This window comes from Aplidium turbinatum, chromosome 13 (genome assembly GCF_918807975.1).
Source record: "Aplidium turbinatum chromosome 13, kaAplTurb1.1, whole genome shotgun sequence".
Classification (NCBI taxonomy): domain Eukaryota; kingdom Metazoa; phylum Chordata; class Ascidiacea; order Aplousobranchia; family Polyclinidae; genus Aplidium; species Aplidium turbinatum.
Genome location: NC_137484.1, coordinates 22,955,569 through 22,977,173, shown reverse-complemented (window position 1 = coordinate 22,977,173; position 21,605 = coordinate 22,955,569). Strand labels below are relative to the sequence as shown.

Sequence of the window (21,605 nt, the reverse complement as noted above, 5' to 3'; positions counted from 1 at the left end):
GATAAATATTGAAATCGAATAGCACATTAACACTCTTAGCCAAATTGAAAATTAACTGAAATGTTTGAGCTCTCCAATTCAATGAATCAGCATGGACCACAACATCACATGACTGAGTGTCAATTTTCAGCTTTTCTTACGAAGGTACGCGGGGGAGGATCGCTAGTCCTCACACCTGTTGGTCGACGTTGCCTTACATGCGAGAGTGGGAGCTCCCGATGGTGGAGTGTTCAGCAAGGCAAGTCGACCCTAGTGTTCTACCAGAAACAACTTAGGTTTGTGGTACCGAGTTGTTTTGGTACCGGTATCTATTTCGGTACCATATGCTGGAAAACATATTAAGGCTCATTGGGCTAGTACTGAAATTTCTTGTTATCGGGTTTATCAAAACTGTTTTGTTTGAAGTTAAATATTGAAAACGAATAGCACTTCTAGCCAAATTGAAAAATAACTGAAATGTTTGACCTCTTCAATCAATCAACATAGACCACAACACCACATCACCGAGCGTCAATATTCAGTTTCTCTTTCGAAGATATTCGCTTATTTTCGTTCGGCATTTTTCCACAAACTGTTAAAAATAGTTTTCTTGTCGATTGAAATAGAACAAATAAAAAGCAATTTGAAGTTAAGCGCAATCCTTTTCAAGAAAAATACTTCGTAACGAACACTGAAACAAACTAACTTTTCGTTTTAGTTTTCAAATGTTTCATCTGCGGAGTCTCTTTCGAAGAGGCTGACTCCGAATCAGTTGACTGGTCTTTGTCGCTGGGACTGACGCATTCTTGAGCTATAGCGTGGGATACATTATGTATCCCTGCAAATTCGTCGCCTTGGAAATGCAGTTTGCAAAACTTATTTCCTTTTTCTAAGGATCCAATTGAGGGCAAGATCTTATAGTCTCGCGTTTGTTGAAAATGTATATTTCCAACTGCTCGGTAGCTGAGCTCGAGCTGCCTCGCATGGAGTTTAGGACTGCGGCCCACAATGGTAAATGTTTTGTTAAATTTGGTTTAAAGTAAATTTGGTGTTTTGAACTGACTCAATTCTGCAGAAAAACTTCGAAACTAGTAAGCCTAACCTTTCAGCCTGCACAGCCAGAGTCATTTCGGAGTTGTAGTGAAGTTCTCCATAGCCTGGTTTTAATCTTTAGCCTATTTGCATCAGTGCCTCTTAACGTGAGTAGGCTTAACCACTGACGCAAAATAGAATAAGCCCAATGGCGCTGGTTCGACTCTCTAGGTGTGCGCTTGAGCAAAGCACGTTAAGAACTGCTCTCTATTCAGCAACACCTAATGGGTGGAATAATTCCCTAGAAACAACATTTCAACAATCAAAAAAATTCACTCTGCCAATCTCTGTCATGGTGCCTTATCGAAAAAATTAACGGTCGCAAGCAGGGCCGTTGAGAGGATACAGTATTAGACCCGGTATCAATGAGATCTTTGGGCCCCAAATCAAGACACAACAATGCACGAAGACTTCCAGTGTCCCTATAAGGTTATGCTTACGGTGAAAATTAAACAACATCACAGTGGGCCCATTTACTTTGGATTGGGAAGATCACAATTATCAGTAGGCCCACGGCCACAATTTTTTCTACGATTAATTTCGAAATGAACACCAACGCCAATTTGATGTTTACACGGCCTCCGAGAGAAGTCACACAAACCAGGACTGGTCTGGAAACAATTTAAAAAATGTCCCAAAGCAATTTCCAGGAAAAAAATTATAACTTAAAATCAATCGTTGCAGTAAAACTGAAAACTAATCAATAAAATCAGTAAAACTGATCAATTGATGAAGCCATGGCAGCCTATGCACTAGGTAGAGAAGTGCAGATTTTAGAATTTAAAATCCAAATTCACTTCCAGATTAGCCTACAACCTAAAATCCCAAATCTAGACCCTGTTTAGACCATAAGCATTTTAAAATCCTAATCGATTGAATCCTATACTAAACTTACATTAAGTTATAAGTCTAAAAGTGAGAAACTTGAAAACAATCTCCTGCAATTAAAATCAAAAAACCCTTATTTTTGGTAATTTTTGGAAAGACATTAAACGTAGGCCTAATACTGTATCCAGATTAATTATTATCAAAAGTCCAAATACAATCCTACTGTTAAAACGTCTGAAATTTAAATCCGGTCTCTGAAGTCAAATCTGGCAAGATTTATATCCTGTGCATTTTTGAAATACCAGTAGCCTAGTGTTTTCCAAAACTGTTCTATGGATGCATATTTTAAACCTTTCGGTTTTGTCATATTTTCCTTTTGTTGGTGCCAAATTCTTGTATTTACTTTATAGTTGTCTGCATGATCGCGGAAGCCAGGGGTGCCGGAAGTGGGGGGCAGGGGGTGGATTCTCCCTGCCCTCAATTTTTCATTATGGGAGGTAGAGGAGACAATGGTGCCCTTTTGAGGTCATGTAAGCTACGGTACTGCAAATTTTGCAATTTAACAATTTCTGCTATTCGCTTTTATTATAATTGTAATCTTTCATTATAGTCTCAAAATAATATTCACGACACAAAAGTCTGTATCCTATTGCAGTAGGCCTATAAGTTACGTTACATCAGTATAACATAGCATGATCTCCTTTTGTGCCATTGTTCTTTGTATACATTAACACTTATGACACCATTACTCGGTAATGAGCTGATAGATGAGCATTATCGCTATATCTTATATTAAAACTTAAAAAAAATGGCCAACAAAAGTGCCCTTTTTTCATAATCCTTCCCCCAGTCAACAATCGCTCCGGCGCCGCGCCCCTGGCGGCAGCAGTGAAAAATAAATTGAATTATGCTCGTCTCCGGCACAAGAAGGTTGCTGTGATCAAACCCGATCAGTTTATAAATATTAATATTATAGACATAGAAACAGGTGATTATCCATTTGACCTTTCTAATATTTTCCTTGTTTTGTCCTTTTTTGTATTACTGTATTTTGGCTCTTAGACCTTTACATAGTCTGGCAACCCTGTACAGTAAGTTGAAAGTTGAAACTTTTGGAGTTTCGGTCCTAACCTGAGGTCTTGAAAAGTATCCTGGGTCTTTACGCCAGAAATTAAACAACTCTGAAAGTTATGGTAAAAAAATTACTAGATAGAGAATACATCAAAACCCTTCCCCGAAAATTTTGTATAATGTTGATAGATAGCCTTGGTGTTAACCAAAAATATTTGTAGTCTGATAGACCTACTCAGTAGCATAGCCAGGAATTTTGAAAGGGGGGGGGTTTTGACGACCCAGCAGCGGGGGGTCTGGGGATGCTCCCCCAGAAAATTTTGAAAAATTACTTTGAATTTGGTGCATTCTGAGAGCATTTTCAACAAAAATGTGGGTATAAATATTCCTGTAAAATGGTGCTGTCAGATGGCATAGCAAAAGGATAAGATCATGTTTTCTTCGGCATTTTTCGGAAATAAAGCTAAGTCTCTATGTTTTCTTGTTGCTAATTCCTGGCTGAGATGTTTGGTATTGGCAAAACTCGCTCTTTTAATGCAATTTTGTTTAAAATTAGTCTATTTTTTTTTGACTGAAAGCATCATTCTCAATATCGTGACGTCACACGCGTTCCAAAGGGGGGGGGTTGTAACCCCCAAAACCCCCCCCCCCTTGGCTACGCCACTGGACCTACTAGTTAATAGCCGAAACTTTTTACAGTGGCTGGTAGGCTAAGACATTATGCTACAGTACCTAAAACTTGTTAAGTGAAAAGTAGAAGTTAATGCAAGGATGGTAAAATAAATTAATCAATTATTTATGCTTTGTTGATGTTTTTGCAATTAACTAGTATGATTTACATAGGTTCCATGTGGGTATTTGCGATCATTGACGTAATTGTGTCGACCCACTTCACAAATTTGTAAATAATTTGACAGAAAACGATTAAATAGTTTATTCATCAATAATGTTTTCACAACTTGTGTAATGTTTATTTTTTTACTGTAACGAAAAACGACAAAATAAAAGAATTTTTTTTTCTTTTCCTATGTTTGGTGGCCTTGCAGTCTTAAGATACTGTATTTTCCAAACACTGTTTTATGGATGCATATTTTAAACCTTTCGGTTTTGTCATCTTTTCCTTTTGTTGGTTCCATATTTGTGTGTTTACTTATCGTTTGCTACATGCTCGCACCAGTAATGAAAAATTGAATTGAACTATGTGACTTTTTTTTAGTTTTCAAATTATATTTTTGAAAAACTCTGTTTTATAAAAAAAAATAATTGCATCCTGACTTAAGCAGTCATAAAAATGTAATAAAGCTTTGGTAGAGAATTTGTATTTTTGATCCATAGACAAGCAAAACAAAGCAACCTTAGCAGATTTAACATATTGTATTACATATATATATACAAAACAAAATATCTAACACTATGACTCAAACGTTTTCAACACGTTTGAGTGTGTCCTCATCAGGAATTAAATCTGCAATATACATAAAATGAAAAATTGTATGATAAATTTGACTTTGCACTATAACTGTAACGACACTCTAGACTGAAAAGCACAAACTGAAAAAATGATAGCCTACAAGAATGATTACGAGGCAGATTTTCAAATTCAGACTAAGATCATGGAAGCCTTTAAGAATGAAACATAACAATCCATCTCTCAACCGGCTGTTATTCGCCTGTGGCTTAACGTTTCTTTTGTTTGTGTTCCAATTGTTTGTCCAATGCCTGTGGGTTACACCTCATGTAATCTGTTTCTCACCGTATCATTTACTCGTAATCATTCTTGTATCATTTGTTCAGTTTGATGATAAAATAAATATAGCGTTAGATGCTACATGTGCTAACTGTAGCCGCTGGCTAATGTTTTATCTCTGTAATAAGAGCTGTTACCGGTACTACTAATTTTGAAAACATTGTAATTGCTGTAATGTGATAAATTTGTAGAAGTAGGATGTCCAACTTCAAATCACCAGAATCAGAGTTAATAAATAATTTATCTGCTGTCGAAAAAAGGAAGTTGTTGCGACGTATTGAACATACACAAGGAAGCCCAAAAAAGTCCAGTTCCCAGCCACATGCTGCAATGCCTAAAGGCTTCAACGGTGCACCCAAACCATTTGGTGGAAGTGGTGAAAATGCCTCTCAAGTGTCCAAGTACGTTTGTTTGAAGTAAATTTTATACAAACATGATATAATTGTACCATAAGCAATTTGCTGTAAATTTGTTTACAAGCTTTTTCTTTAACATAATAAAATGCTGTAACATCTTGCCCATATTTATGTTATACTATGGTCATGGACTTTTGTTTATTATAATGCCTGAAAATAATAACATTAGATTGTCTTTGTTTTCGTTTACATGTAGCAAACATTTGTTGAAAGTAGCTTAAAGATTCCTGCAACTTGTGGCTTACTTTGAAGATGTTTTGTCATTCAATTGCTTGTTTAACCAATAGTTAAAATAATAGTTAGTCAATTTTGATTGTTGATAGTTGACGATTGTGTACGCTTGTCAATACTTATGTCACAAAAATAATCTGATTAATTGTTTTTGGCAGGGTTTCATCTCGCTGGGGTTCAAACTCACCCGTGCAAAATACCGGAGCTAAACCGTCATCTTCAAATGTTGTCACCAAACCTGTGAAACCACCTATAGGGAAGACTGGTAAATCCATTGAGATTCCAGCATTGAATGCAGATCATGTTAGAATGTTTAATGCACAAGAATCTTCAAATAAGTTTAAAGATGTTTTGAAAAAATCTTCAAATTCCCCGGTGAACAGGTCGTCTCCTACTCCAAAGCCTAATGGGCCTGCGAAATTCACTGCTTTGCCAAAAGAAGCTTCTCCAGCTGGTGTTTTGTCCAATTCAGTTACGAAAGTCAGTCCAATGTCTAAAGGAACATCAGCAAATATTTCTAAAGCTGCTCCTTTTAAAGTTGTTCCGAACAAGAATGCCCCTAATATTGCATCCAATCCGCCATCTGCACCAAAACAGTCAAACTTTCCTAAAAAGCCATCACATGCTCCTGTGAGCAACGTGAGTAAATCATCTTCTAATCATCTGAAGTCTTCACCAAACAATCATCCTGTTACCAAAGTGACATCAAAAGAGCCTACCAAACCATCGTCAAAACCATCTGTTGCTAAACCATCTCAGATGTAAGTATTGTATTTACATTTTAAGGTAAACAATATTTTTTAACTCTGCTAGTTTGCTATATTGCTGCTGGACCTTTAAACTCTATTGGAAGCTTTTAAGTCTTAAACGGACTTGGTCTAAAGATTGATAAGTTGGGTCATTATTGCTTAGATTAGCACAGAGATTTCTATAAATAGATATCCCTAGATTAACAGTGTGATGTATCATGGCTAATATGTACATACTATTATTGTTGATATTGGAATATATTTTCAAAGATCACCAGTCCCAACCACGGCAGTGAAACCTTCGCCAGTCTGGCAGCAACGCGTAGAGCCTCTGAGCAAAGACAAGCCATCTAGTAAAGGGTGAGCTAATCTGTTTAGTTGCATTGCCTTCTAACTAACTTCGTGGGATGAGAAAGTACAAACGACAAGTTTTTAAGAAAAAGATGAATTGTGAGATTGTCAGGGCTTGTTTTTTTTATTGTCTTGAGAGTTTTTAAGGAATGACTTGACCAAGCCTTTAACAAATGGTACAACATTAGCTGCAATTCACAGTGCAATCCATTACAATTGCTTTGTTTTCTGCAATAATTTTGTGGCCGTTAAGTGCATTCTCCCTGAACAATATTCATAGTCATCTCCATCAGAACAACGTGTGATGAGGTCTGAATTGGATTTATGGCACTGTCATGAATCTATTTTCTTTCAGTTCTTCTACGCTTTCAGTTCTTCTAACTTGTAACGCTACCGTACCATTGTCTGTAAACTTGTAACAGTAGATAGCCTATTTATTGAGATTTTGTGCATTTGCAGTTTGTGTATTATTTTGTTATTTTTTGATGTTATTTCGTTGTTGTTGTTCGTTATTTGTGCATTTGCAGTTTGTGTATTATTTTGTTGTTTTGTTTTGGATATGGACAGCTTTGTCTGATGCAAATAAATTATTATTATCTATTGTCAAATAGGCTGGTCGCCCCATTAAACAAGAAAAGTAAAATATGCCATAAAAAAATAGTCCGGATAAGGTGACTTCAAGATTGAAATATTTCGAATTTTAAAAATATATATATTACTAAATTAGTAAATTATTCTAAACTATTCTTTTTTATATGCATTTTGTTTCAATATTGTTTCTTTTTTTCGATCTTTGCTGAACTGATGTGTGTAATATTTCAGTTCCCCTCCAACAGCCGTAGTGACCCCAATTCAAGAAATTTCTAAAAAAGCAGTTTCTACTAAAGCGCAGCAGAAGTATGGCGTGTGTTTGTGTTTATTGTTTGCTCTTTTGATCATAAAATGCTTCGGAATTTTAATGATTGACAAACAGATCTCAAAAACAAAGTATTTCTCAACTAAACACGATTTGAAGTTCATCAAAAACCAGCACAGTCCAAAATTTTTTGAATTATACAGAAATTACAACTCAATTTTTGTGTGATAAATTTGTCATAAAGTGGGTAGTAAGATTTGTCAAAAGAAAGTGGTAAAGTTCTTGTAAAAAAACATAGTTTAAAACAGTTCATTTGTTGCATTTGACTTTTGTTGCTAATCAAACACTGCAATTGTTTATCCATACAGCAAGTTCCTTCTCCACCAGAAAGCGCATTATTTGTAATAATCCATTTTCTACTTCTAGCTCGGAGGCCATGCGCCAGCGCTCTGTGTCAACGCCAGTGACAAAACAACAAGCTCAGTCATTACCAGTTCAAAACGTCATACTGCCCGACTTATCCATCGGTGAAAAGAACTCTGTGATGGCAAATGAAGGAAAAATGAAAAGGTCATTTTCGGAGGCTTCCAAAGGTATAACTTCGTGTATTTTGTTTCATTACATAGTTTTTAATGTCAACTGTTAAGTTGCATTCAATTTTGAAAAGAAAATTACAGTGTTGTTGTAGTGTTAGTGATTATATGTTGTGACATTACCCAATGGCCAATACCGTACCCAAGATACAGTAGTCATTTGTGTGTAATTGTGCATTGCTTTCTTGTGTTAATCTCAACCACCTAGTAATTTATTTTATAATATCTTGCAATAGGCTGTAGTGCTGTACCTTTTGAATCTGTGGTGCTTCTCTTCTAAACACATATGCCATCAATTGATTGTGCTGTTAGATATGTGTTAAACTTTCCAGCCGTGTGCCACACTGCCCTACTCCATTGCCTTTCCATTATATCTGATACAGATTCAATTTTTCTTTGTCATACAGTTGCAGCACAAGCTAAAGAGAGCGGAAAACACAAGAAGTTAGGCCACAACTTTCAGCCCCACGAGCTCAAGGAATGGGTCAACTGGTGTGATGCTTGTGGCAGTGTGATACTATCGCTGTTTGGAAAATGTGTTTCTTGCACAAGTAAGCGTTTTATTTGTTTGCTGTTGGAAGTTAAAATCTGCATTATTAAGGTTTTATTGGTGTTGACACATGGCACACCGCCCTGATGTTTCAACACAGTACTTGTCACTATTTAAGTTATGATGTTAAATTCTTGAGTATTAAATTGGATATTCTGGTTATTATGTGTCTTCATCTGTTCATCATAACATATTTTCATGGCAGTGTTGTAAAACATCTGATTAGTTGATAACAGACCACTCATCTATTTACGCTCGTGTGTAAAAATGGTGTATTTCTGCTTGTCTACCTGGGAGCTGGGTGGCTTCAGATGAATGAGGTGTTCAGTGTTCACCATCACATCCTTCTGGAAATCACATCCTATGTATTCCGATAGCTTTATAGAGGTATCCCTGGTTTTATAAAGAAACAAACTCATCAAATTAAGCAACAATGGTTCAACGCTCGTCGTGTGTACTTAAAAAGCACCGTTCATATGTGTAACTCCATTGCGTTCATCTTGGCGGCTGGGCCTGCGCCAGTGGTTCAAAACCGCTACGTGTGTGAAAACTGATCCTCTGTAAGCTTCTCGAGATTTTCTTCGTCCAAGGTTTAAGCTTTCCACAACCAAGCGATTGTTTTGTTTGTGAACTATTCCATCCACCCCCATGTCACTACTTAGCTGTTTTGAAACGCTTTAACTGCGCACTCAAGCTTTGAACAATCGTTGCTTGATGGGCCGTACTTCTATTCACAAAATTGAGTAAATTTCCTGCTTGCTCCAATAGAAATATTGTGGCTTTATTTTTTGAGTGTTTGTTTTTTCTTTATGATCCCCGAAGATTTGTTTTCCAGGGCTCACCGAGAGAGGGACTTTTTTTTACAAAATAAAAACATTTTTATTGGAAATGGCATCAATAGTAGTTTGTATTATTTCATTGCATCTGCATTATATCTACAGAATGCAAGATGGTCTGCCATGGAAAGTGTGCGCTTGCCGTTTCTTTGACCTGCGAAGCCGACCAGCAGCAAGCACACAGCCTCACCTTGACAGACAGTGACCTTAGCTTCTACAAAACCATCGTGCAAGAAACCAAAGATGAGGTTAGCAGAGAATGGCTGACTGAAGGTTGATCATACTGTAGTCCTCCCTCACATCTAGTTATTCTTCGCCACTCAAGGGGTCACTCTTCCTTCTACCGACCTTGAGCAGTGGCAGCGACTCGGGCTAGATGTTTGGGCAGGTGTCGAGCAGCCATTCAGTTGATCTAGTTCGCCACCTCAGACTAAGTAGCCTACTGGTAATGATTAAGAGTTATATAAATTTTCATTGCATAAAGCATCGTCATTGCACTGAGCCTGACTCGCAAGGGGTTCAGAGAATACGTTGTTTTTGAATTCTTCTTTGTTTACGGCACTTTGTTGCGCAACAAATGAACTGTTGCAAGTTGCAAGCTCTCTTTGTATATTCAAACAGTCCACGTTAAAGGAGTACAACACTATACAACGAGTGATTTCCATTGACGAAGTGCAGGAAAGAATAGAGGAGTTCAATCAGACGGTGAAGGGGAGTCAGCAGATGACCTTGGTGAGTGTTGATCTTGACTTTATACTTTCATCTCTTAACTTAAGCTTTTACCGCAGTTGAAGGCATCACAGTTTATCATATTCTCACAATGATCTAAGTGTTGCCCTTGCAGTTTCAACCTAATCGCTAAAGTGTTACTGTTTAAGTTTAATGTTCAAGGTTTATCTGCACGTTTGTGATATTGTGAAAACCTTTATGACCAATAAACAAGTTGTATGCAAATGGGTGTAGCAGGTGCTATTGGTTGTGGGCCAGAACTTCCTCATTTCAACACAACGCCTGTGTTGTAGTTCTTTTTGGGCTGTTTCGATTACAATTAAATTTTAAGCCTGATTAAGGTTTTGATGTCAACTGTAACGCTATTGTGCCGAAGAAGCATTGTTGGTGAGCCTTGACGATGAGACAAGATTACACTGAAGTTTGAAATTATTGAAAAGTAAAGTTGTTGATAAAGTGTCGTTGAGTGAATCAATTGCTGAGGTTATAGTGCTGTACCATAACGTTGAAAGTTCATCGAGTCATTGATCTTCGGGAAAAAGTTTCTTGACAAAAACGTTATTTTTTTCAAGTAAATTATTACACTGAATCCATTTCTATGCTTTTGTACCATTCCATTGCGATTGTGCTTGGAAATAATAATAAGGAATCAGTTAAAGCACCTTGGCTTGAAGTTCTTAGTTCATAGATTGAATTTGGTTTAAAAATGCATACAAATTTCTGTTTACCGAAACGAGCAATCGCCCCAGGTGATATTAGCTTTTCTATTGATCAACGTAGTTGCTAGAAAGCTGGTTATAATTTATCCTTGAAGTATGCCAGTCTTAGATTTAGTTTATGACACACCTGTGCGGACTGCGGTATAGGTTCCGGTTCATCTAAAAATATTTTCTTTTCGAATTTCAGTGGATAACCCTTTGAGTTGTTGATGATGATTGGCGATCATAATCTTCTAAACCTCTCTATTATTTGAAATCCGTATGAAATCATAAATTTTGACTGTTGCATTTGTGGCAGCTGCCCAAACAACAAATCAGCCTTTTTTTTATTGATTTAACGTCCGCAGACTTTGAATCAATGTAAAAAACGGTTGATTTGCTGTCTGGATAGGGATAAGCTCCAGCTAAAGATAAGCAAGGTGAAAAACTTTACTTCAAGTCTCAGGATTCACCTAATCGTCTGATGAAAATGAAAGTTCACAAACCCTAAAGCAGATTCTGCTATCATTTCGCTTGTAGAGCATTGCCGCGATCACCAGCACTTTGTTTACGTCTACGCGCATTCGGTTCCCGGATATTGTTGTAATGGCACCCAATGGCCGATTCATTACAAAAGTGATATCATTGCTTTTCGCGCAACGACTGTGGCTTCACCTGTATCCAAACGACCCTCATTTTCAACAGTGGTTATTTTCCCATATCTTCCTGGCTCAGTGTTTTTGTTTTGAATGGAAATTTTTGTAGCAATTGAATAATGTTGAAGGCCAAAAGCTTAGATATTATCATGGGATCTCTAATAAACAAGCTTAGTTCGTTTGTGTGTTTGGTGGTCATTTTTTAAAAAGTTACTTCATTAACATGATGTTGTTATTTGAAGCTTCATAGCAAGCTGTGTCCTTGTTGAATGTTGATATGTATGTCCCCACTGATCCCAGCGGCCGCTGCAGTCAGTAGCAATAAGTTAAAGCGGTGTTGGAGTTTGGTGTTGCCTGTTGCACTTGACTCACTTAGCTACTTGGAGCGTTGGAGTGGGCTTGACTACAAGGTCCACTGTTTGAAGCTGCCACTTCTAGTTAAAGAGACATCGCCCATTATTGTTATATTCGCCCAGTTTATAGTTCTTGATGGAGTGTTGTGGTTTGCGGTATCTTGTCAGTTTGTACAAAATATTGATAATTTTATTAAAAGCCACATGCTGTTGGAAGTTTTCGTATTCACTACTTTCATAATATAATTTTGAATGGTCGAAAAAAGAATATTGGATAATTGCCATAAAATAAAGATGGAAAGAATTTTATTTTCCGGTTATGATGTGCTCTGCTGAAAGTATTGTGCCTATAATTTTGGAATCAAAATCCTATTAAATCAATTACCCGCTTGAATTGAAATATCACGGGGAAAGTTCTTTGCAAAACATCACGAGGTTTTCTGCAAAATATGTTTATATTCCGGCTTGCTGCAATGTGATGTCATCTCAACAGTTTGTCAAAGAGGAACTAAGATTCTTCCTGCTTTCACATTTGATGCGGTATGGACTAGACCGCTGTGAGAGTTTGATTGTGTTATTCTAGTTAGAAAAAAAATGTCTTTTTTGCATGATTCAACGTCTACAGACATGGTATCAATGTAAAAACGGCGTATTTTGTTAACTGGGTGTGTTGAAACATTGATGAAAATCAATGATTGATTGTGGGGTGTTACTACAAAGTTCATGTTGATACATTTTGAGATATTCTTCAGCTCTTTGTTTCATCTGGTCAGTGGTCATCATGCAAGTCAATCACGCAGCCGTCCTGTCTTGTCTTACGCTTTGACAAAACTTTCAGCTTCCGAATTAGATCTTTTTGCGTTCATTCAACGTTGAATCAATGCAACAGATATTAAGTGTCTCGCCAAAGACACGGCCTCATGCTCTTGAGCGGTGTCGAACGTCGTACCAGGCCTCTCACCACACTCGCCTATGCATATGCAACCGATAGGAATTTAATGATTTATCAACTAACGCAGCAAGAGGACGGTGAGACGTTCCGAGGCTTCATCAGAGTGTCGATGAACCTCACCAGGCCTGTCAGCGTGGTGGATAGCTCGTCCAAGACGGTACGAAAGTCGGCCAGTCCACAGCGGAAAGCATCGTTCTACATTGACAAAGTAAGTTGTGCAAGTATCACTAATATCGAAAGTTGTGTAACATTACTACACCAGAGAAGTCGGTCTACCAAGACAAGCAATAATCTGGCGAGCTTTAGCGCATGTCTGGTTTGTCCTAGCTTTCTATTCGTCGTTATTTCGGACTTCTATTTGTTGTCGCTATGCAACTGCTGTTTTGCACCAGTTACATTAAATTTTAATCTTTATGTGAGGACGCTCACAAGATGTTTCAGTGCCTTCTTCTCAGCACACCTGCCGAATGTAGATAAAAATCCATACAGAAAATATCCCGGCTGAAAAGTATCTTTATTTTTCGAGAAAGGGGATATTTTCCGAATGGGTCTTTTCTAGTCGGGATGTTTTTTGAATGGATTTTTGCCGATTGCCCATCTTGTCGTACCTTTAAGCTCGAGCTGAACACACCACTTATAAGATGATTTTCCAAATCTTTCCAGCATCAAACCAAAACCCACAGCCTCTGAGACTAGGATCACCAGCTGCAACCGTTTATGCTTTTATTGGCCTCGTAACTTTGTTTGCAATGTCCAGTAGTAGAAGTTGTTTTTTCATCAGACGAGACACTCTTTCTTATCTAAAAAGTACAAACTGAAAGCAATATTTCAAATCTAATTTTTAGTTTCAAAATAAATTTATTATATAATAAATTACAAATATAGTAATAACCTATAAGAAATAAAATAAACAGATATATACTGTATATAAAAACAACTGGCTTGTTGTTGACCTATTTCAATACAAGTCTGCATAAATCAAACTGCACTTGACTGATCAGTAATCACTAGCCTTGGTTCACACCGCTTCTTAGCGTAGTGCCGTCATGGTTTGGTTTGTCAACCTCATCTTCACATTATGACTTAACAGGGCGCGCTGAAGGCTCTGCATTTGACATCAGACACCACGTCAGAGCAGGTTGTCAAGGCGTTGCTGCTCAAGTACAGCATCAGCGATAATCCAATGAAGTTTGCGCTTTTTGAGAAGCAAGTCAGAGAGGAGGGTCACGGTAAGTGCTAAGATGACTTCATTTGGCGCATCAATCTCTTACCTAAACTGTTGATGCTTTTATTTGTCTTTTGATAATAACAAACTTTCTTTTAACACCTTTCCTTCCTTTCATTTGAAACGATGAATACAGTCTGCTTGTGGAACTTACTGTGACGTCATAGTTGCTTCTATGAAATTGTTTTGATTTGGTCATTCACGATTTTTCTTCCATTTTTGCAGTGATCCTCCGAAAGATGTTGCCTCGGGAGCGTCCACTCTTCCTCCGCTTGCTCTGGGGAAACGGAGGCCACGATAAACGAGGCTTCATACTGCAAGAGAACGAGTCCAGGGACATCCATGTAAGTTTGATTGATCATCATCACTCTAACTGCAATGCGAGTCTCAAAAGAAAAACTTGTATGATTATCTTTATCTTCAGACTGACAAAGCCTTTGATAGGTACTGGCAGTTTCGCATACTTGTAGAGGCTTTGAACCACTGACGCAGGCCCGTTCACTGAGATTGACAGTGAAGTTTCCGATTGTTGAAGTGGTGGTGCTGGTATTGAACTTGCAAGAGGATGTATCGTTTCAGGAAAAAGTTAATTCGGTAAAACTTCAGCTAGACACTGCTGCTCTTCAAGCAGCTAGACAAAACACTGCCAAAACAGCTAGACAAAACACTGCTCTTCAACTTTTTGTCATCACCGAACCCTTGATTTACTTCCACGTTTGTCACGAAACCCCCCTCCAACAAAAATCACAAATTGCTTATAAGAAAATCAAGTACTGTATTTTGTTATACACTTCAAAAAGTAACTTGGGAGACGATCATCATAGATCCGCCGCCAATGTGTGAGACCGGGCTGGAGGCTTCCAGCTTTACCAAGCCTGCCCCCGTTACCCTATCATCGCCATTGGGCTTTGTTTAGTCCTGGTCCAAATTTGAGACAAAGGCCATTCGCTTGTGTGGTTGTTTAAGGTGGTCGTGACTACGCGAGGGCTACGCACACACTCTTGGCCAGCTCCATGTCCACTGCGGTCCAATAAGATCGGAACGTGCAGGTTCAAGGGAACCGGTTGCAACGGGCTGCCGGGTGCTCTGTTCATTGAGGCCCGCCTTACAGGATCCCTGCCCGTCAGACACTGCCCTCTTCCGCCAAAAAGAGATTGCCGTTGGGGACTTTTACGTGTGTCTATTAGCCCCAGGATTTGCTAGGAATGAGCCTAGTTTTCAGCCTGGGTTCACCTCTACACCACGTTGAGGCATCTCCATAAGATGGGGCTGAACAAAGTCAGCTCCCTAGACACTCCGATTTCGTAGAGGTAATTTTCAAAAAGTAACTAGACACGAACAAACAATTAGATGTTTCTCAGCAGCCAATTGTAGCAAGAAATACTCCCTTCTTCGCAAACAAACGGTTATTACAAAAAGTGTATTGACTGTGTTGTTCTTGCAGTTGTTTTACGTTCTTCTTAAATCCAGGCACTATGTTGCTTAATGCAATCCCCATACATAATACCCACACTTTTGTCCTTAATAGTTATTAAAGCAGAAAATGCTAAAAAAAAGGCGGAATCCTTCCGCGGGACCCCTGTTGGAGAGCATTGAACTAAAATAATGTGAGACTCTTAACTCTGAACAGTGAACCTGTTACAACTCTCTAATATTCTGCTTAGTTCTGTTTCGTCACAAAGCTTATTGTGCTCAGTGGGAATCCTTCTCGATCGCCGAGCTACAAATGTTCATCAAGATCTTGGATAAGGAGGAGCACGACTATGTCTTGGAGATCAAGAGGAAATACAAGAACAAGTCCCAGGACATTAGGAATGCACTCGACCACCAGGCGAAGATGGGGAGAGTATAGTAGTCGCCTAATACACGAAAACGGCCGTTGTGGTAGGGCCGCATTAGCACGACCTGGGCCTCAACCCCCTCGATTATTCAAGGAGTAGGGAGGCAAAGTTTCAAAATTTAGAAAAAAATTTACGCGTTTAAGAATTTGATTTGTTTTATGCAATTTTTGAAAGTTCATAGCTGCTTGGTCAAATTTGTTTGAGTTCTAGTGCTTTCCGTGTTACATTGATATAACGTTGTGGGAGGTTTGCAATTTATCGTGCTTGCACATCAGCATGCAGCTCCTTCATAACTCGGCAACAATCATACCGACTGTTGCGTCACTGCTAACCTCTGTTTCCATCACAATCTAGTTTCTTGTGCTTTGTGTTGTCGCTCTCTTGTGTTCAATTATTACCCAGGTTGCACCCCGCCCACCGCGATCAGTAGCGCAATCGTGTTCATTGCTTTCCAAGTTGACGAACGCTAATCCCCACAGATTCTTGCATCACGTCATGAAGTGATCATCGCTCATGTGGGCTGGTGCATCGATGCAATAGTGTCGGTGAAGCTACTCATTATTTTCCTCGTTAACTCATTGACGAAATGCTGTTAAAACTAATTATTATAATTGCTCATATTTTATTCGGACATGATCATGGTTTTTTCACTTACATCCAAGATTAGGCCCAGTGCTTGAAGATTAACTGGACGGGAATCCAATCTTTGTTTCAACTTTCAGGCATGCCTTTAAGTGTCCTGCTAAAAACACAACTGTATGTTTTGCTATCGAATCCAGGCTAATGCCCGGCAACTTAGTTGAAGGTTTAGATTTCGTGGACGGGAAGGCGAGGAAATCAATCTTCGTGTCCACCTTCAGGCATCTCTTTAAGTGTCTTGGCAAAGACACGGGCACGCGCTCTTGAGCGGTGTCGAACCGGCGTCCATTCGAGTGCCGTATCAGGGCTTTCAGCTATGCAGCCGACATCATGGTGATCAATCCCATCGTCGATCATAAACAATTTCTTGATTTTAAAACCTTAGAAAATTCCTCGTTTGTAAATAAGCGCAAAACTTCTATAAATGACGTCACATTACAACTTTCTAACTACAATATGTAAATGTCGATTATTGGATTTGGAAGGAGAAAATGAGTGGAAGAAGCGAATGGGGCTACACAAAAAGTGGAATGAGGGTCGCATGCGGGCGCTCGTTGCCCACCCCTGATTTGAACTTTATCATGAGATTAATAACTTTTCAATACGTTAGTTTTGTCTGCGATTCCTGGTTAATTTCCCCTGTTTTGTTTTCATGTGACCCCATTTATTTGTCTTGACCTGGCGCACTGTATATGAAGCCATCTCAATGTGGGATTAGTTTCAGGTTCATTCCATCAAACGAAGTGCTATGTCGCTATGCGTGTATTTTGCACAGTACCAGGTCGTCTCTGTCTTTATCTCGTGATACTTTGTTGTTTTACTGTGACTGGGCGACACTTTCAAATCAACGCTAGAGCCAATTACCATGACAATATAAGCTTTTGGTAAGAAGTTGGCATTGTTACATCACAACCACATACTGTCAAGTCTAAACAATAAATGCTCTTAATACAACAAAAAGTACTCAATGTCAAACAGAGTAAATTACATCAAATTCAGTTACTACTTTCTAAAAACCTTTACAGTCCGTTTCATCCTTACTGGGTATGGGTATCATCAAAAGGTCCTTATTCAAATAGAATCTATACAACAGTAGTGCTATCAAGTCTATATATATTATCAAGTCATGCTAAAAAGATTTTAAGTTGTCAAAAGAGTTAATAGCATTGTTCGATTTCTCGAAGCGTTGAAGGATTATCGTATGACAGTCTTATCGTATGACGAGATGTACGCCTGTGCACCGTAAGCATGTATTACCTGTTTATGCAAACATGACCAAGGATTGGTTGACTGTTGTTACAATTAATTTAAAAGTAGTGGGTGCAAATTATTAATATCTGTTGCACGGACAAGAGTGATTTGATAAAATCTGCTGTGCACTCTTCACTTGTTTTCAAGGGATAATAGAAAATGTGACTTTGTCGATGGTTGGGTCAAGCATTCGTTGCAACTCCAATAAGTCGTTCACTTCACACAGCCACGTAAATCTCGGTCTAAAAACAAACGTACAGTTTCCGCTTTCGATGGTTAATAATTATTTATGTAACATTTACTTATTATGTATTTCGAAAACGCTTTGCTGTATTTCAATCGAAGAACCCTCCAAGTAGCAAAGTATCCAGGGATCGTTTACGCTTGTTGGCGCGAGTTAAGTTTTTGATGGGTTTGTCCCTAACAACAATTCGAGATTACCCCCAACCCCCCAAATATCAGTTGAATATTTTATTTATGTTCTTACATTGTATCGTTCAATTTGTGACGTCATAAACCACATGTTTATGAGCGTCACTATGAATACCGCTCATCACAGTGCCAGTGAGATGAGGACGCTCCAGGTCTGGGTTCTTTATTAAATACATATCTGAGATGCTTATTCTTTACTATCTCATTCACGCCATGGATGGCATTGAGTATATTTTCACTGTTAGTGATGTAGGTGTCAATACCGTTTGAGGGTCGTACTTTCTTTGACACGTGTGTGACGTCACGACTATTGAATTCACAATGATATTGAACATTGTGATTATTGAGGAAATAATATTTTGATTGCTTCTGTTCATACTTTAACCCTTTCCAAGTTTGTTTCCGCTGCTGGTGTACGCTACATGGTCGTGTCTCCTTTTCATCTGGTTGCCGCTAACAAGTGGACACTCTTTGTTTTACGAAGTTGATTGTTCTGTGGCCACTTTGCTGTTGAAACAAAACTAACTGCTGTTTTGTAGCTGAATTTTTTATTCTTTAGAATTGTTCTTTAAGTTATTGTCTGCGAGATACATGACAGATTTGAATTCTATATCGATTTGATGTACACAGATGTTCTAACATCGCAATGGTTGATCTTGTGTTTGTGTATTGTCGTTCTCTGCTTTTGTCGTATTCAGGCTTATGCCCGGTGGTTGAAGATTTAGATTAAGTGGACGGGAAGGCAAGGAAGCCAATCTTCGTGTCCACCGTCCTTCAGGCATACCTTTAAGTGTCCTGCCAAAAGACACGTACACTAAGCCCCATCCCTCATAGCTACTCTTTGGAATATGGATATTAAGTGTCTTGCCAAAGACAAAGCCGCATGCATATGAGTGGTGTCGAACCGGCGTCTGTTCGAGTGCCGTACCAGGGCTGTCATGACTGGGCCATGTCGTTCTCTAACTCTGAATGACGATAATTCTGTGGTAGAGTGGCCAGCCCATCCACCAACCGAGTGGCCCACCCATCAACCGAGTGGCCCATCCACCAATCGAGTGGCCCACCCACCAACCAAGTGGCCCACCCACCAACCGATCTTGTCGTTCTGTGATTGGCTTTTCATCGCTGTAATTTTTGCTGTGAATAAAGATGTTTCAGAATTAGAACGACGTCATTTTCAAAGCCTTTGTTTCAACATTGTAAAAGTTGTTCAAATCAATTTATCACATGACGCCGTTCTCTTGTTCAGTTCAGTTGTTTTTATTTCTGACCATCATATCAAAACAATACACGTCAACATAGCAAAGGTCTAGAAAAGGGTAGAAGCGACAAAACGCGAACGTTAAAACGTGCTTGAGACCGAAGTAAGTTATTGATTTGAAAGAAATTTGGCACGGTCGCAACACCTTCAGAAAAATTTAAGATATAAAAGGAAAATAAAAAAAGAAAATGTTACAAAAAAACAATTATATAATAATAATTTATTTGCATCAGACAAAGCTGTCCATATCCAAAACAAAACAACAAAATAATACACAAACTGCAAATGCACAAATAACGAACAACAACAACGATTAAACAACATATATTTAGGTTATAGCATTATTAGCCCACATAGCTTTAGCTGATGTATTTAAGATTTGTATGGACAGTTGCTCTTGCTTTTATCATCCCCCTCCCCTGCATAGCCTCGTGACGTTGGCCTGCGACATGTTTGCCAACTTTTGTGACGCAATAGGCTACTGCTGCATTTCTTCTGTGGTGAGTGTGAGTCTTGGCAAAATGTAAAAAAGAGCAATTTCCCAAACTTACTGCATAACTTATAAATGGAACAACTTTTTCATAGGATATGCTACTGATGTAGACTTGCATAAATAATGTTCAATATAGTAAGCTTAGCTGTTCTGACATTGACTAATATAGCTGAGAGGTGGCAAAATAAGTATGGGAAGCGGCCCCTCTTTTAGCTTGCAACTGCACACTTTGCAAGTAATCCGCCAATGCAGAGTTGTAGGCCTAGTTAGTACAGCGACATGTCGAGCAAGATAGTTGTGGGAATAACCAAAGAAGAATGTCTTACTCTTGCGTAGCAGTTTATTGCAGTAAGGAAACGAATTGACACCATCATAACAAAAGGGGGATGACCGGTCTGACGCACAAAATTAATAGAATGTGGAACAGAACGCTGATAGAAATCAAACATGGTACACTGGTCTACACGATTTTTGTTCTATGAACTTTGAAAATTGATTTAGACTAATTTTGGGGTGCTGAATCCGAATCTGACCTCAGATTTATCCTATCGCGTCAGGTTTGTGAGATATGAAAACAGCAAATTGTTACTTTTGTTAAAAGTGGACGATTTGACGTTGCGTTTATTGCACTTACACATTGTGCAAGATCCAGGCCATGTGGTGCATAAATAGCTGAAATACACCCACCAACTATAATTTTGATACCAATTTGTTTTCTAAGCAACATTATTAACAAGGCAGTAATAACAAGCTAAAAGTATAACTGACCCCCTCCCCCCGGTCAATGTTTTGCATGAAACCACAAAGATTTAAGCAGGGCTATGGCAATGCTTGTTCAGTAACCTTATTTAGGCTGTTTTGGCCCGTCTAACACTAACCTTTCGTTATAACAACGTCAAATCTTCCACTTTTGACGAAAGTAACAATTTATTGTTATATCTCACAAACCTGACGTGATAGGATAAATCTGAGGTCAGATTGGGATTCAGCACCCCAAAATTACTCTAAACAATCTTTAAAGTTCAAGTAGCAAAGAAAAAAAAATTTTTTGTATACCAGTGTTATAGGGGAAGGTCGGGTTAGTTGAGCCACTTTTTGCATTTTTGCAATTTTTTTTTATATGAGTTGCTTTTATTTCTTCATTCACAGTGCTCTACCTTCTGCGTATATTAAACAATATTTGTAGGAAGTACAAGCCTTATCGAACGACGACAACCGGGTCCACAGGTGTTTAAAAACTAGTAGTCAAATGGCTCAACTAACACCACGGTAAGGGTTAGTTGAGCCACAGCCTGGGGTTAGTTGAGCCTCATTTATTATTTTTGAAAACACAAATTTAATCACGTTTCTTTTCCAAGCCTTAGTTTATATTTAAAGTAATAATATCAATGTATGAAAACAGGTTAACAATTGTTCCAAGAGTCGCTCGTAACTCAATTTGCAGATAAAATAATGAAGGTATTGCTACGGCATCCAAATAACACCATTTCATTATAGCTTGACCACGTTTATGAGCTTTTGTTGAGTTCTATGTAGTTCAAAGAGATTTATTGGACCGTAAACAGACTTATCCAACGGTTGCAATCTATGTAAGGTGTTTGAAGGTATTGTAAGCATTATAACGCCCTTTATACACTGGCTCAACTAACACTGAAGGCAGTGGCTCAACTAACACCTTAACTATACCGCCATGAAAATGTTAAAACTACAGCAAAACTTCATGGCACACCATGCCGCTTTTTATTCAGAACGTAGCTTGTTTGGTAAGCTACCAAA

General features: G+C 38.5%; 1 protein-coding gene across 1 annotated transcript; it reads left to right on the top strand.

The window, feature by feature from the left end:
* Positions 1-4,915: 4,915 nt before the first annotated feature.
* On the top strand, positions 4,916-19,357 carry LOC145782296 (uncharacterized). The gene is made up of 12 exons (XM_082594083.1): positions 4,916-5,118; positions 5,523-6,125; positions 6,384-6,473; positions 7,287-7,361; positions 7,747-7,913; positions 8,321-8,464; positions 9,405-9,547; positions 9,921-10,031; positions 12,755-12,895; positions 13,778-13,916; positions 14,138-14,256; positions 15,609-19,357. Exons 1-12 carry the CDS (start codon positions 4,916-4,918, stop codon positions 15,762-15,764), a joined length of 2,091 nt encoding a protein of 696 aa, XP_082450209.1. The 3' UTR covers positions 15,765-19,357.
* Positions 19,358-21,605: the final 2,248 nt, after the last annotated feature.

Coding starts and splice junctions, on each gene's coding strand:
- LOC145782296 (XM_082594083.1), top strand. CDS start 4,916: ATGTCCAACTTCAAATCACCAGAATCAGAGTTAATAAATAATTTATCT. Junction 6,474..7,286: donor GACAAGCCATCTAGTAAAGG/GTGAGCTAATCT, acceptor GTAATATTTCAG/TTCCCCTCCAACAGCCGTAG. Junction 10,032..12,754: donor GGAGTCAGCAGATGACCTTG/GTGAGTGTTGAT, acceptor CAACTAACGCAG/CAAGAGGACGGTGAGACGTT.